The sequence below is a fragment of the Panicum virgatum genome, chromosome 3N, assembly GCF_016808335.1.
Source record: "Panicum virgatum strain AP13 chromosome 3N, P.virgatum_v5, whole genome shotgun sequence".
Taxonomy (NCBI): Eukaryota; Viridiplantae; Streptophyta; class Magnoliopsida; order Poales; family Poaceae; genus Panicum; species Panicum virgatum.
This window is the reverse complement of record NC_053147.1, coordinates 46094063-46110703: the sequence shown is the minus strand read 5'-3', so window position 1 is coordinate 46110703 and position 16641 is coordinate 46094063. Positions and strand designations below refer to the sequence as shown.

The 16641-nt window shown below is 47.1% G+C and overlaps 3 protein-coding genes across 3 annotated transcripts; 2 read left to right on the top strand and 1 right to left on the bottom strand.

Annotated features, from left to right (window-relative positions):
• Positions 1–534: 534 nt before the first annotated feature.
• Positions 535–10819, bottom strand: LOC120666021 (protein RETICULATA-RELATED 1, chloroplastic-like). Its single transcript, XM_039945792.1, has 8 exons — positions 10409–10819; positions 7968–8129; positions 7790–7882; positions 7589–7704; positions 3911–4009; positions 3524–3829; positions 3259–3423; positions 535–1211 (listed from the first exon to the last, which is right to left on the bottom strand). The coding sequence occupies exons 1-8, from the start codon at positions 10802–10804 to the stop codon at positions 947–949; spliced, it is 1602 nt and encodes a 533-aa protein (XP_039801726.1). The 5' UTR covers positions 10805–10819; the 3' UTR covers positions 535–946.
• A 2400-nt stretch (positions 10820–13219) lies between these two features.
• On the top strand, positions 13220–13861 carry LOC120667832 (glutathione S-transferase T3-like). The gene has a single exon (XM_039947827.1). It carries the CDS (start codon positions 13220–13222, stop codon positions 13859–13861), a length of 642 nt encoding a protein of 213 aa, XP_039803761.1.
• A 691-nt stretch (positions 13862–14552) lies between these two features.
• Positions 14553–16355, top strand: LOC120667831. Its single transcript, XM_039947826.1, has 3 exons — positions 14553–15105; positions 15169–15879; positions 16168–16355. The coding sequence occupies exons 1-3, from the start codon at positions 14553–14555 to the stop codon at positions 16353–16355; spliced, it is 1452 nt and encodes a 483-aa protein (XP_039803760.1).
• The last annotated feature ends 286 nt before the right edge of the window (positions 16356–16641 follow it).

Below are 16641 nucleotides of genomic sequence, written 5' to 3'. Positions count from 1 at the left end.
GATTTTATGTATATAAATGTTAAGACCGTAAAAACTTAAAAATATACCTTGAGTTGTGTGAGATAGTATATAGCCATAGCTATATTTATGACACATCTAGTAAATGATCTCATGATCCTAAACAGTCTTAAATAAATAATGTATAAACTATAAATTTTAGATCTCACCACTTTAACTTTGGTATGGACTACTCTACTTTCGAGGTTGTTTGAAAATAAATCAAGGCATGTAGATTTTAAAACTAGAGAACTTATAAAATATTTTAGACTATTAAATTATCTTATATAAATAAAATATCAACTATAAATTTTAGATCTCACTAAACTCTACAATTTTGGTATAAACTTTGTCTTCATCCGAGATAATATTACGTGAGACCATTTGTAGAGGGTGTGTCATGACAACATCCGTCACTGAAAATTATTTTGAGGGACAGATGACGCATCACCCACCCACCATTTACAAGGACGTAAGCATTTAAAACAGAAGCAAGCATCGTACAAACAAGAGCTTCACGGCTGCAACTACTGGAAATAGAAAGAATCATGATAAGCTGCAGGAAAGCAAGGCTGTTGCGACTGGTTACACCTCAAAAGGTCGTACAAACATTTTCTATTTTATCTAACTCAGAATGCAGAATCTCTCCCATGTTAAGGATCATATCTTTAACAATCTCCAAGACTACCACTAAGCGTGTCTATTTTCCTCACGACAGCACAGGAAGTCGAGATATTATTCTTCCCGGAAAAAAACGATAAGATAGTAATAAGTTACAAAATGGTAATGGGCCTACACCTTTGAACCATCCCCTCAAAATACAACCACAAGCTTCGATGCCTCCACTGATTGCCAAAGCAGCTGTTCTCTACCATGCTTAGTCGAACTCCATATGCCATAGTGGAACTGAAGCAAAATTGTTCCAGCACTGCCACCAAATCCACTAAATTCAACCTGAGGCAACTTTTTTGCGGACTACTCTCTTTCGGCGAGGCTTGGACAATGTTGTCTCAGGTCCACCCTGCTTGATGCCTAGAAGACCAAGGCCAGATACCATTGCATCCTTGGATATAAACCATCGTGAATCCTGTTGGTCCACATTTACTTCAACAGGTCTCTTGTAAGCTCTCAGGAGTCGATCTGAGTATTGTGGATCAGCTTCCTCCCCAAGCCATGTTCTTCTTGAAGCCTCACCAATCTGAATATTCATCAGTCTGCAATATATGTACCAATACGTTAGTGATATAACAAGAACTCATAGAACATGGAGCGGTCCATTATTCTTTTGTCCAACCAAGTTGGATTAGGCCAGAGATGAAACCCAACAAGCGCCAAAGAAATGAGGGTACAACTAGGTTCAAAATATGAGAATTAGATTGAAAATTAAGACAAAAAGGTGAATACAAAAATACAAGAGTAAATAAGAATCATGCTGGGAATACGATCAAAGCAATGGACTAAGGTATTAAAATGAAGAAACTTTTCTTTATAAAGATTTCGCCGAGGTGATTTGCATTTTATGCCACTTTCCATGTAGACATGCGACATGCAACAGCCATCAATGAACGGTGGTTTGTGGTATTATGGTTTTTCTCACTTTTAGTCTGTAAATCACTTCTGCAACCTCCACAAACAATGTACTTTTCTAGTTCAAAGCACCATACAAACCCTCACCAACAGCAAGCTGATGTTGAGAAGCTAAAAAAGGTATCCTTCAACCAGTTTGGGAGCCAACAAATTCAATATTTAACTATTCATACAGCATATCTATCCCAAAACAATGCAATTTAACTGATGTTCCTCATGATAAGATTGTAAGCTATAAATCCTGGGCAAGTTTGGCAATCTGCAAGTGTTGAAGAAGAACCAATATAATGAACCTGAGAAACTATAATGATATAACATCTTTACCACGGTCAAGAGATCCATCAGTAAGCAGATAAACAGCCAGTTCATGATGTAATAGCATATGGTCAGCACTTTCTTCTGGTTACTTTGTCTACTTCACTAGCAACACCTCTAAACTATCTGCAGTTTCTAAAGAGTGCCATCGGAAGGTGTCTATCAATGAACAGACATCCTTTCATTAAAGTGCATATATAGTTTGCTAAAAGGTGCATCAGAAAGGTGCTTTTGATAAAAGGATGTTCTTTGATGAAATACACACAGAAATCTACAAACATCCACCATTTGAATTGGTTGTTTCAGATGCGAAGGCTTAAACCGAGTTCGACCCAATGGTTATAACTACAAAATGACGTGGCATAATACAGACACTGCATTAGTTAAGTTTTACAACAGGTCTGACGAGACATTAGAATTGAGAAATCAAATTAGTTGTCCTGAATGCAGGAACTGATAATTACAGGCAGGAAGGTGGCAATAACAAGAAAACACTACAGGCCCACCAGCAGGTACCAGAAAGGTGGTTAATATTGAGTTATTGACGGTTGTCAAGAGGGTTTTGCAACTACGATAGTATGTTATGCTAATAGTTTAATGTTTTATGTTCTATGAAATCCAGATTATGGTACTAAACAAACAATGTTACAACAAATGGTTAGTTAATCATGCACTCTTAATTTCATATGGGACCTTCCCATGTTCTAGAAGGAAAATGGATATAAAGTCAGAACTTAATGGTCTCACTTTTCAGTGGTTGACCACTGCATCTCTATTACCAAATGCTTTGGTTTTTTCTTTCTCGAACATGTGGGACACAGTGCGTCATTTCATTATGAAGAAGAAGAAAAGTATAAGGGAGAGGGCTTAGAAACCCTCACCCAGGCACACTTCAAACACATGCACACGCAGGCACCCCCACCCCCACCCCCCGAATAGAAAAGAATTACCACACACAAATAGATGCACACAACCAGCTCACCCAAGGGAAGGGTGTGTCCAGGGTACGCGACCTGTTTACCAAATGGTTTTGTTGCTACAACATCATCAGCTCAGAGTCAAACAGTAGTACAGCATGCAACACAAATCTATATTCTGTCCATTGACCATAAATCAGAAGGATCAAAGGAGTTATAAGATCACATGTATCAGTACCTCATGATGCTACTAACATCCAATAAGTGTAAGAACAGTGATATGCCATTCATCATCAATATTGGTTAATCTCAGCATTGAGCTATATTCTCTTTGTGCATAATGAACAACACCAATGACTTATTCAACAAAAAAAACTAATAAGCAATGACTTATTCAGCAAAAAAACTAACATGTTAAGACAAAATGTCAATAGATATTTACCTTGCTGCTGTGCTAAAGAAGATTGCCACACCCAAAACTTCAAAGCGCTTTACCATATGTTGGTCTAGTCCATATAGCAATTGATAACGCAAGTTTGCGTATAATCCTAGGAAAGCTCCATAACCAAGGGCATTGGTACTGACAGAAGGAATAGCCACCGATAACCTAAATGGAAGGATAGCAAAGAAGATAACAATGCATCAGATAAGCCTTCAAAGAATGCCTTCTATGACTTCGAATGAATGAATGCTATGATGAAACCCACCTTCTTTCTTTTCTTTCAGACAAGAGTTTCGACATACCACCTTGAACAGAGCCAGCAACGAACCCAACCAGACTAAGCTCTGCAGCCTTATAAAAGAACGCACTGATTCGTTTTGGTATATCAAACTGTCTCAACGGATAGCTCTTCTCAAATATATTGTTTGGAAGCTTCTCAATTGTATTTTGGAAGTCAAATCGAGACGTACTCCCATATGAACGGCATGGTGCCAAAAGCCCAAGGACCATCAAGTTGCAACAAGACGCAGTCAGAGCATTAACAACAGCCAAATCCCATTCTTGCTGAAACCTGATTTACCAAAATTGTGAAATGGTTAGATTAAATAATAATGTGAAATTGCTAGACAGTCATAGACAAATTAAAACATACCTTTCCTTGCGGATATTCATCTCCCACCAAACTGATGAGGAAAAGCTAGCAATAAACTCAAAAGCCATCTTATGTGGGAATGCTGGATCTGCAAGTGTTCTGCAACATGACAATTGAAATCGAAGTAAGCCATCCATGTGGTGGCATTTATGGAATTTTTATTTCAAGTAAAGGTAACCACAGTTCTTAATTTCTCAAGCATGCAGGAGGAAACCACAGTTTTTATGACCAAATAGTAGCACAAAACCCAAAATTTTATTTCTGAAAAGTTTCGCAAGACCTCATTACAACTAATTGAATTCTGTGCCCCCTGCAAGCCTACAGCAGGCACATTCCCCACAATTACTGCTTGTCGACTGTTCATGAAACCTCAATCGTCAAAGGACCATAGCGTGGCTAGGGTTGGTTTGACATTATGACTGATTTCAATGCCAAAGGGCAATGATCTGGCTAGGAAAGAACAATAAGGAGGCCATTTTCTTCACATGTTCTTTGCATTGACTGTTTACAGAAATGGTTTAACACTATCCCAGCAATGAAATGTCTGCGCCAAGTATTCGACATGAGTTTCTGCTGGCATGAACTATACAACAACAACAACAACATAGCCTTTTTTCCCAAGCAAGTTGGGGTAGGCTAGAGATGAAACCCGAAAGAAATAAGTTCAAGGTTCAGGCACATTGATAGCTAGTCTCCAAGCGCTCCTATCCAAAGCTATCTCTTTAGAGATATTCCAATCCTTAAGGTCTCTCTTAACCGACTCATCCCACGTCAGTTTAGGTCTACCTCTACCCCTCTTTACATTATCGACCCGCTCAAGAACCCCATTACGCACTGGCGCCTCAGGAGGCCTTTGTTGGACATGTCCAAACCATCTCAGCCGATGCTGGGTAAGTTTCTCCTCAATTAGTGCCACTCCGACCCTATCCCGAATAACTTCGTTCCGGACTCTATCCCTCCTTGTGTGCCCGCAAAACCACCGCAACATCCGCATCTCTGCTACACTCAGTTGCTGGACATGTCGCCTTTTTGTAGGCCAACATTCAGCACCGTATAGCATCGCCGGACGAATTGTTGTCCTATAGAATTTGCCTTTTAGCTTTTGTAGCACACTCTTGTCACAAAGGATGCCAGAAGCTTGTCGCCATTTCAACCAGCCAGCTGAAATTCTATGTCTAACATCTTCATCAATGTCGCAATCCTTTTGTAGCACCGATCCTAAATACCGAAAAGTATCCTTCTGGACCACCACTTGTCCATCTAGACTAACGTCTCCCCCCTCATGCCTAATCGCGCTGAAATCGCACATCATATACTCGGTCTTGGTCCTACTAAGTCTGAACCCTTTCGACTCTAATGTGCGTCTCCACAGCTCTAACTTCCTATTAACTCCTGCCCTACTCTCGTCAACTAGCACCACATCATCAGCAAAGAGCATACACCAAGGGATCTCACCTTGTATATCCCTTGTGACCTCATCCATCACTAAAGCAAATAAATAAGGGCTCAATGCTGACCCCTGGTGTAGGCCTATGTTAATAGGAAAGTCAGTGGTGTTGCCATCACATGTCCGGACAAACGTCGTCGCATCCTTGTACATATCGTTAATGAGGGTAATGTACTTAGTTGGGACTTTGTGCTTCTCCAAGGCCCACCACATGACATTTCTCGGTACTTTGTCATACGCCTTCTCAAGGTCAATGAAGACCATGTGCAATCCTTCTTCTGCTCCCTATATCTCTCCATCAATTGTCGTATTAAGAAAATCGCCTCCATGGTTGACCTTCCAGGCATGAACCCAAATTGATTTTGGGTCACACTTGTCACTCTTCTTAGGCGATGCTCGATAACCCACTCCCAAAACTTCATCGTATGGCTCATCAGCTTAATCCCTCGGTAGTTAGTACAATTTTGAACATCGCCCTTGTTTTTGAAGATAGGTACTAATATACTTCTCCTCCATTCTTCCGGCATCTTGTTTGACCGAAAAATGAGATTAAAAAGCTTAGTTAACCATACTATTGCTCTATCTCCTAGGCATCTCCACACCTCAATGGGGATACCATCAGGGCCCATCGCTTTACCTCCCTTCATCCTCTTCAAAGCCTCCCCGATCTCTACCTCCTGAATTCTCCTCACAAAACGTCTGTTGGTATCGTCAAAAGAGTCATCTAACTCAAGGGTAGGGCCCTCACTCTCCCCATTAAACAATTTGTCGAAGTACTCTCTCCATCTATCCATGATGTCCTCATCCTTCACTAGCAGTCGATCTGCCCCATCCTTAATGCATTTGATTTGGTTGATGTCCCTTGTCTTCCGCTCGCGGATCCTAGCCATCCTATAAATGTCCTTCTCCCCTTCTTTCGTGCCTAGCCGCTGATACAGGTCATCATACGCCTTACCCTTTGCTACACTCACAGCTCGCTTTGCAACCCTCTTCGCTAATTTATAGCCCTCGATGTTGGCTGCACTCTTGTCAAGGTGGAGGCGCTTGAAACACTCCTTCTCCTTAATAGCCCTTTGCACCTCGTCATTCCACCACCAGGTGTCTTTCCCCTCCTGTTTGCCTCCCCTACTCACGCCAAACACCTCTGAAGCCACCTTCCGAACACATGTTGCCATCTTTAGCCACATGTCATCTGCGTCTTCTCCTTCCCAAGTCCCCTCACCTAGCATTCTTTCCTTAAACGCTTGTGCCGCTTCCCCTCTAAGCTTCCACCACTTTGTTCTCGCAATCTTGGCACGTTTGTCCCGGTGGACACGTACCCGAAGACGAAAGTCCGCCACCACAAGCTTGTGTTGAGGGACAACACACTCCACAGGTATCACCTTACAATCTAAGCAATCACGTCTATCCTTCCTCCTAGCAAGGATAAAGTCGATCTGGCTCGAGTGTTGGCCACTACGAAACGTCACAAGATGGGATTCCCTCTTCTTAAACACGGTATTCGCTATCAACAAGTCGTAGGCTAACGCGAAGTTCAACACATCCTCCCCCTCTTGACTCCTGCTACCGTACCCAAAACCCTCGTGCACTCGCTCGAACCCTACATTAGTCGCACCCACATGGCCGTTGAGATCTCCTCCTATGAAGAGTTTCTCGCTGGTAGGCACGGTACTAACCATGCTATCTAGATCTTTCCAGAACTGCATCTTGGTGCTCTCACTAAGGCCTACCTGAGGGGCATAGGCACTGATCACATTCAAAACCGAATCTCCAACTACCAACCGGATTAGGATAATCCGGTCACCTTGCCTTCTAACCTCTACGACTCCATCCTTAAGGCTCCTATCAATCAATATGCCTACACCATTCCTACCCGGAGTTGCTCCCGTGTACCAAAGCTTGAAGCCAGTATCCTCAACCTCCTTCGGCTTCTGACCCTTCCATTTAGTCTCCTGAACGCATAGAATATTTACACGCCTCCTAATTGCTACATCAACTAGCTCTCGCAACTTACCCGTTAGGGACCCTAAGTTCCAGCTACCTATACGAATCCTAATTGGCATGAACTATATATTGATTAAATATAAACTAACAATCTGTTTGGGTTTGAGGAGTTTCTGAATTCCTCATGTATGTCATGTTTAGTTCAACTTTGAACTAAATTCTAAAATTACAGGAGCAATCTGCCTGAACCAAATAGGGTGTCATTGTGCACATGATTCAGATGTTACCTCCCAACAAGACCTCTGGAGAGCCATCCTGGAAGAGCTCTCGAGAAGGACCTAGCGGTTGTAGGCCTTGCAAATATTGATAGGTACCGCACCATCTGTGCAGAACTCACCAAACCCTAAGATCGGATATCTCATGTAAAGTTCATGTCATTCAATAATCATACCAAAGTATGACATACGAAAGAAGAGAACAAATTTTACCATCTCATAAGCTTGGCGGAGACCAGCAGGCAAATTACTCATCGTTTTGCACCATTCTTGCAGCACAGCTTCTACAAACTCTCTATTGAAAAGCTGCCTCAAGAAAAGAAGCATTAATCAGCTCAAAAATCTCAAAACTTTATCAGCTTCATCTAAATCAGAATATTAGGTATCTCACCTCCTGTACAACGATTCGCCTCCTGAAAAGTCCACCTTCTTCTTCCTCCCCATCATCAAAATCATCAAAGTAATCATCATCATCACCATCATCATCTCCACCATCACCCCCACCATGACCAATCCTTTTTCCTATATCTCCACCACCGCCACCTGTGGCCAGCTGAAAATTTGAAAGGAAACGCGTGATCAGTATACAAGGTAAAACAAGCATATGACCCAGGCAACTTGCCATTACATTCTGTTAACAATACTAGCAAATAAGGAAAATAATACAAAGAATATTATCAGGTTTCAAGTCACAAGAAACGCGTAAGCTTGAACAACGAGCCCTTCCTGCTTCCAACTAGAAGTTTTCTACTGTAGTATTGTAATGTCAAGCAAAGATCATCAACTAAATAAGCCTAAACAAATTCCATGGGTTTCCAAGGATGTAAAGGATGTCAATGCATCACTTGCACTGTTGAGCTAACTTGCAAAATGATAACTCCAACACAATCACAAGAAGTGGGAAATGTTTAATGAATTCATGTGGTTATATAATGTTTTAAAGACCATAAAATGAAACATAGGAACACTCCTGATACCACAATAGTAGTTTCTGGGTGATCTAAATATTCTGAAATCAAAACTTAATCTTAACTAAGTTGCACTAAGCTCACAGGTTCTAAGCAACACCAGTTATTGAGTATAATTTGGTGGTATTATGGAATTATTACTGATGCCTCTTCAAAATAGAACAAAAAAGGAAATATAAAGCCAGTTCTAATCAATCTTGTTAAAAGGTCAATAACACATAAAGAATAAGATACTGCAAGAAATGGCAATGCAGTTTAATTCCAAAACATTGTTGCTTCAGAATCTCCATTCACTAGTCACTATTCTCACTAGAGCAAAAATATCACTCAGGCAGACAGAAAGCATGGAACATTTGGGGGAAAATGTTACACAGCCTTGCAAGGTGAATTGCACACCTATTTTATTTGGTACATGCAATCGGGAAAATTGGAGCAGACAACCATGCCACATAGTGATTCCATTTCAGAGCATGGTTACAGAATAGAAGTAAGGAGAAGGGGTCATAAATTGGAGCAGAAACCGCAGGGGCCTCTGCACCAGCATGCCTTATCCAATATTTTGGCATTCTAAACTGTCTAAAACTGAGTCCAACAGGAGAGGTAATTCCATTTTTGCCTCTCGAGTTGGCACTGTGCATCGCAAAATCTCCATCCAACAGCCGGTGCAAAAGCCTGAGGCAGTTTGCCTCCGAGAGAGGATGTGTAAAAATACATCCCCTCTCTCCTCGAGGCATTTCGCGAGCGGGAGAAGGGGACGGCGGCGCGGGCCTGCTCCGCCGTGTCCATGGTCGGCGGATCCACGACGGAGGAGCACGGACGGGGCCGGCTCGTGCGCGTCCTCCTCCGGCGAAGCCGGCCTCTTGGCGCCCGGGACGACGATGAGGTGCACGCCGAAGAGCATCGTCGGCGCGGCGGCCTTGAGCTCCCACCGCGGCCGTGGCAGCAGCCCGCAGCGGCTCGGGTCGGCCGGCCTCGGGCTCGCCGGCCGCGAGCTCGCTGGCCTCGGGTCGGCCGGCCTCGTGCTCGCCGGCTGCGAGCTCGCCGGCCGCGAACTCGCCGGCCTCGGATCTGCGGCGGCCCTCCTCCCTCGGCGCAGGGAAGGCCATAGCGCCGCCGGCCCGTCCTCCCGCCGCCTCCCTCCCTCTCCAGGCCGACGGAGGAGCAGAGGGGCGCGTCGATCCGGGGGCAGCGGCGCGTCGATCCATCCGCTCGCCTCGTCCGCTCCGCCTGGCCCCGTCGGCCGCTCCTCGCCGAGCCGAGCTCGAATCATGTCACAGATCGACGCGGCCATCGCGTCCACGGAGTACGCTCGCGCATGTGCCCTCCTCGACACCGCCTTCGAGCAGGGGAAGGGAGGGCCGCCGGGACCGTCGTGGCCGGAGCTCGAGCGGGCGGGGAGGGGAGGGGAGGGGGTGGCGCCGGCGCCTCCGCGTCGGCCGCGCAGCCGCGGCCACCAGCGGGAGGAGGGGAGGGGGCAGCGCGGGCGGCAAATGGAGTAGGGGAGGAGAGGAGGGGGCGGCCACCGGCGGGAAGGGGTGGTGGTGGGAGGGGCACTGCGCGCGGCGCTGCGCTGTTGGAGATCGGCTTTTTTTGCGTGCGCGATGCAAACGCTGTGGCGATGCAAACTGCCATTTGCCTTCCTCGTTTTCCCCTTTCCGCTGTTGAAGTCAGTCTAACCATCTGATTTTTCCCAAATGAATTCCATGTGGATGGCATCAGGAATTCATGTTACTCAATCCGGCGGGATTCAAACACAAAGGCGTGTCTCTAAAATTGCCTAAACCCTATATCTGAAATCACCCTTCTTCTAGCGGTAAAAGATTAATTACGCAAACCAACAAAACGATTAGGATTAGGTGCCAACCTCGGGCATGATCTTCTTGCGGCGCTGGGATAGGTCGAGCTTGGCCTTCTCGAGCGTGACGGCCCCAAAGGCGCCGTACTGCTTCCGTCCCCCCTTCATCGCCGGCGGGGCGCGGGGCGGGGCCGAGGCCGGCGCCGCCGCCCCGGTCCCCATCACCGGGGACGTCGCCGAGAGGCATCTCTCCAGCGACGACGCGGCCTCCGACCTGTCAGCCGAGGGGGGCGGGGCGGAGGTGGAGGAGGCGGAGACGACGAGGCGGCCGGCCGCGCGGGGGCGGGCGCGGCGGCGCGACGGGAGGAGGCGGAGGAGGCCGGTGGTGGGGTTGGGGCGGGCGGGGTGGCGGTGCGGGTGGGCGTGAGGGAGGGCGGGGTGGAAGGCGGCGAGGGACGACGCCATGGGAGGCGGAGCGGAGGCGAGGGGGAGGGTTGGTGGGGGCCCCTGGGCGCCGTGCCGTCGGGGGCTTTATCGAAAGAGGAGGCTATCTGTTCATTACGGGGTTGGTTTTATCAAATTTTGACTCGTGACCATTGACCTGGTGGTGTGCCGGTTTGGGGCATTTATTTGGAACAAACAATTTTGATAGAAATTTTACTAGGAAGTAGCCACACTCGAGCAATTTTTTCTCTTCTTATCTCACCTTCTTCTGCAAGTCCATCTGTGTCCAGCGGATGAGGAAGACGGGGCAACATAATAACAGAAGACGGGGCGGGAGCGGGGGTGCCGCCGGAGTCGTCACCTCCGGCAGCTCGGGCAGCTCAGCGTGCAGGGCACACAGCGGATCTAGAGGAAGACGGGGCAACATGATAACATAAGACGGTGCGGGAGCGGGGGTGCCGCCGGAGTCGTCACCTCCGGCAGCTCGGGCAGCTCAGCGTGCAGGGTAAGGATGGCAATGGGTACAAAATACCCGCGTACCCGCGGATACCCGACCCGTTGGGCGCGGATTCGGGTTTGGGTTTGTGCCCGCGGGCGCGGGTGCGGGTACGACTCTAAACCCAACGGGTATTTCATAACGGGTTTGAAAATTTAATATCCGAACCCGCAAACCCGCTGACATGTGGGCCCTAACACAGTAACACCTTTTATATAAATCATCTCTACTTTCTAGGGTTTCTCTTGTTCCATTCCTTCCCCACTCCTGAGTGCCCGCCGCCGCCGCCCCCAGCCCAGCGCCCCGCGCCCCCAGCGCCGCTCCCTCCTCCCGCACCCCTCAGCCAGCGGTCCGCCCCTCCCTCCTCCTCGGGCCGCTGGCCGCCGCTCTCCTTCCTCCTCGGGCCGCCGGGCGTCACTCCACCGCCGGCCACTGCTCCCTCCCTCCTCCTCGGGCCCCTGGACCGCCGCTCCACCGCCGGCCGCCGCTCCCTCCCTCTTCCTCGGGCCCTTGGACCGCTGCTCCATCGCTCGGCCGCCGTCCGCGTCACCCAGATCCACCCCAGCCGTCTTTCACATCGCCCACATCCGCCCCAACTGTGGATCCCATCGCCTCGCCGCTATCCGTGGACCCCGTCACCTCGCCGTCATCCATGGACCCCGTCGCCCCGGCTGCCATCCGTGTCACCCCATCGCCTCGGCCGCCGTCCGCATCGCCTCGCCTACCCCGTCGACCGGCCGTTGTTTGCCCGTCTACGCCACCCTGACCCCGGTTGCCAATGCGCCTCCCCGGCAGCATTCTCCTGTAGGTGTGGTGGCCTGGCGGGTACACGGGCATATCCGCGGGCAAGGCATGCCCGCAGATAGTGGGAACGGGCGTAACTTGCTACCCGTGGCGGGTAGCGGGCGCGGGTGCGGGTGTGGTTTTTTCTCGCGGGTGCGGGTTTGTGACACTGGTATCCGCGGGTAAAATACCCGTTGCCATCTATAGTGCAGGGTGGTTGGGGGGCGAACGGTGAAGGCGCGCAAGTAGAGATTCATGGGAATACTGTTTCCAGATTCGGCCAGGGCTGTAACACGCAAAAGAGATTTGATCCGTGTGACGATCAGGAGACAAGATGGTTTAGACAGATTCATGCCGCTTCGGAGCGTAATACCCTGTGTCTTGTGTGGTGCTAGTCGTTGTATTCAATTGAGTTGAATCTGTTGGGATCCCATCCCTTATACAAGATGCCCATATCTTCTACTTATAGCCTCTCCTGTGGGCATAGGGAGATGTTTACCGTCTTGGGTGGGGACGGGGTGAGCCGCCGTCCTATAAGAGCAGCTCCAGCGTTGGAATTTTGAGGGTGCTCTGGAGCATCTGACAAAGATTCCCTATGTCCATACGCTAGAGGAGGGGGTGCTACGAAGCTGCACCATAGCCTCGGAGCTCAATTTTGCACCGAGTGCTTCAAATAAAATATAATTTTTTGTATATTGACGGTTGCAAGTTGACTTGCTAGCCGTTCCCTTCGCCTGGCCGTTACAAGTAGCCGTTGCTGCAAACATTGAGCCCCGGAGCGCCTGGCTACAAATATGCATACATCCAGTTCAAATTGGACCACTACCTTCTATAGGAAAAAAACTATGGATGATTCAACTCCAAATCCACTACAACGTTCAAACTCCTATCCTCAAGAGCAAGGAGATCCAAGCAATAGACCCACTACATGATACCAGCAACCACCGTTTGCAAATTTTCCTCCTCAATTGAATCCACAGCTTCAACCTCAGTTTCCTCAAAACTTTAGTCCATATGGCATGCCTCCAAACTACCACCCATACGGAGGGTTTCATCCTGGTATTCCATATGAAGCCAACTTTAGCTTTCCTCCTGCTAGAATGTTTGGAAGAGGAGCTGCAATTGAAGGTGTTCGGTCTTCATCACCAGTTGAGTCCATGGCTTATAGCCATGGTGATGTTGGGTCAGGTCCGGCATCACCGATATCTCCTGTACAACATAATAATATGAATGCAGATATCAGCAATCAAGAAGTCTGGAGTGATACTAGTGAAGGTGAAGAAAAGAAGTCTGGTCGTATGCATTGGAGTGAGGAAGAGGATCTCAAACTGGTTAGTGCTTGGTTGCATCATTCTGTGGATCCAGTGAAGGGGAATTCACAAAAGGGTGAAAGCTTTTGGAAGAATATTGTGGCAGAATTCAATAGCAATGTCAGACCTGAAAGAAGAAGAATAGTTGCACAATGCAAAACCCACTACACCAAGACAAATAAGCTCGTGGTCCATTTCAATGGATTCTGGATTAGAATGCATCATGCATATCGCAGTGGAGAATCTGACGACCAGATTATGGCAAAAGCCCATGCAGTTTACAAAAGAGAAACACAGGGGAGAGCATTCACTCTAGACTATTGGTGGAAAGCAGTGAAGGACCAACCAAAATGGGCAAAGAGAAGTGAGAACCAAGAAATGGCTGCAAACAAGAGATTGAAGCAAACTGAATCAGGGGCTTACACATCTTCTTCAAACCAGGAAAGTGAGGATGGAGAGCCTGTAGAGCGATCTCGACCAGAAGGATAGAAGAAAGCAAAAGCTAAAATGAAAGGGAAAGAGAAGAAGCTCACACCAGAAATGAGTTTGGAAAGCCTTAAAGCAGAGAGAATGAAAGCTTGTCATGAAGCAACAAAGGTGAGAGCAGAAGCCGTGGAAAAGGCAGCAAAAGCAACAATAGAGAAGACAAAGGTCGAAATGCTAGAAAAGTACCTGAACTTGTTGGCTGAAGATACTACAGGGTACAGCGATAAGCGGAAACAAGGCCATGATAGTGCATTGAGTTATTTGCAGTCCTAGATATTCCCTGCAGAGAAGTAGTTATTAGTCATGTATCCAAGTACTATGTATTAGCATGTATCCTGAATGTATCCAAGTACCATGTATTAGCTAGTACTATGTATTAGCATGTATCCTGAATGTATCCATGTACCATGTATTAGCTCCAGTAACTCATGTATGCAAGTTACTTCTGTGTTTCCTTTGAACTAGCCGTTGTATATGTGCTGAAAAGAAAAGAAAAAGCCATTGCAGAAAGGCATAGGATACTGGATTCTAGGTTCCTGTGAACTAGCCGTTGTAAAACTAGCCGTTGTGACCATGCATGCACCTATAAAAGAGTGTGGAGGGTAGGAGCAAGAGGCTGCACTAGAGCAAAAATGTCTTCAGAATCAAATTCTCCCCCCCCCCCCAAAACTTAGATGGTGACCTTGAGAGGCTCATGTGGGAGCTCACGAATGACCCACTTGAAGCAGAGATTCAAGCAGAAATAGATGAAGAGATTGAAGAAGAGATTGAAGCAAGCATCCAAGTTGATCTAGCTGCTACCTCCAACCAGCCAACAAAGAAAAAGTATATAGATCGAAATAGAGAAGATGCAAACAAGCGGTTAGAAGCTGACTACTTCTGCAGCAACCCGGTGTATACCAATGCTCAATTTCGGAGGAGATTCAGGATGCGAATGCATATATTTCTGCGCATCGTACAGATCCTTGGTGAGTGGTCTCCATATTTTCGTCAACGTCGAGATGCCTTCGCGAAGAAAGGTTTTTCAACACTACTTAAGTGCACAGCTGCTATGCGCATGTTGGCTTATGGTAGTCCTGCTGATCTATTAGATGAGGGTCTGCGAATTGCAGAAAGTACTGTCATTGAGTGCTTGACCTTATTTGTGAAAGGCATTAGAGAGAATTTTGGTGCACATTATCTTAGAAGACCCACTGAAGATGACATTAGAAGGTTGCTACAAATAGGTGAAGCACGTGGGTTCCCTGGCATGCTTGGTAGTGTTGATTGCATGCATTAGCAATGGAAAAATTGCCCAGTAGCTTGGAAAGGGCAGTATACTCGAGGTGATTATAAGGTCCCAACAATCATGCTCGAAGCTGTTGCCTCGCATGATCTGTGGATATGGCATGCATTTTTTGGTGTGCCTGGTTCAAACAATGACATTAATGTCTTGAATCAGTCACCATTATTCACAAACATATTACAAGGAAGCGCTCCGCCATCCCAGTTCACAGTGAATGGCAATCAATACAATATGGGGTACTACCTAGCCGATGATATATATCCTGAGTGGGCTGCTTTTGTCAAAACAATTGCATTGCCTTACAGCGCGAAGCATAAATTGTTTGCAACAAAGCAAGAAGCTGCAAGAAAAGATGTTGAGAGGGCATTCGGAGTTTTACAGGCTAGATTTGCAATATTACGAGGCCCTGCTCGCTTTTGGAATGAAGACACGCTGACAGACATCATGTATGCATGTATTATACTCCACAACATGATAGTTGAAGATGAAAGGGATTCCTACCAGGTTCGATTTAATGACAACGAGCCTTATGACATAAGGGCAGAAAATGAGCACTATGAGCAGGGAACTTCTAAGCCATTGGTAGGGTTTGCTCATGGACCAATTCATGAGTTCTCTAGAGTACTTGAAGCAAATGAGGCCATTCATGATCGGGAAAAGCATCATCAACTCAAGGCTGACTTGGTTGAGCATATATGGCAAAGATTTGGGATGAATAAGTTTAGTGTAGTATTATGTTCAGGATCTAGAATTTGGAATTTTCTTAATCTGTAATTTGTATCCTTTGTAGTATTATGTTCACATCTAGTATTACGAACTCCCCATCTGTACTAGTTCCCTAGTATTCTCCAGATCTTGCATTTAGAACTAATGGAAAGTGACCTTATTTAGTCTTGAATAGCAAGAATGATCAACGAATACTTGTCTTTTTTTTTGAATTCAACCACCAGAACCAACCAAAATAGATGACCGATGAAGAGGAAATAAACTATTGAAAATCCATACCATGCATGTCCTTGCGTAGATCTGGCCGAGCGCGTGGATGGCTCTGGTGATGTCGCCCAGCATGACGTGCGTGATGCGCTGCCCCGCGTTGGGGTACCCGCGGCCGGCGGCCCTGGCGCCATCCACTGGTACTGCGGGGAGCCGGACGCCGAGGGCGCGGAGTGCGGCGGTGCCTCGTCGGGGATGACGCAGTCGACGCGGACTTGACGAGCGCATGGAAGCGACGCGAGATGAGGGCGCAGCAGCGCGAGATGAGGGCGCAGCGACTCCCCCTCGATGGATCTAGCTGGTGGCGCCCTTCCCCCGATTGGATCTGGCGTGGATTGGAAGAGGGATTGGATCTGGCGTGGATTGGAAGAGGGAGGAGACGACCATGGCAAGTCCCCGCGGGAAGAAACGGAAGGTGGGAGTGGAATTGTTTTATTATTTAGGGACGGGAGGTGCCGCTGTTGCTTAACGCTGGACCGAATCAATCCTCCCAGCACCCATATGA

Coding starts and splice junctions, on each gene's coding strand:
- LOC120666021 (XM_039945792.1), bottom strand. CDS start 10,804: ATGGCGTCGTCCCTCGCCGCCTTCCACCCCGCCCTCCCTCACGCCCAC. Junction 3,424..3,523: donor TCTGAAAGAAAAGAAAGAAG/GTGGGTTTCATC, acceptor CCTTCCATTTAG/GTTATCGGTGGCTATTCCTT. Junction 1,212..3,258: donor TTCTTTAGCACAGCAGCAAG/GTAAATATCTAT, acceptor CATATATTGCAG/ACTGATGAATATTCAGATTG.
- LOC120667832 (XM_039947827.1), top strand. CDS start 13,220: ATGGCTTATAGCCATGGTGATGTTGGGTCAGGTCCGGCATCACCGATA.
- LOC120667831 (XM_039947826.1), top strand. CDS start 14,553: ATGTGGGAGCTCACGAATGACCCACTTGAAGCAGAGATTCAAGCAGAA. Junction 15,106..15,168: donor TGAAGCACGTGGGTTCCCTG/GCATGCTTGGTA, acceptor TAGCTTGGAAAG/GGCAGTATACTCGAGGTGAT. Junction 15,880..16,167: donor TAAGTTTAGTGTAGTATTAT/GTTCAGGATCTA, acceptor GTCCTTGCGTAG/ATCTGGCCGAGCGCGTGGAT.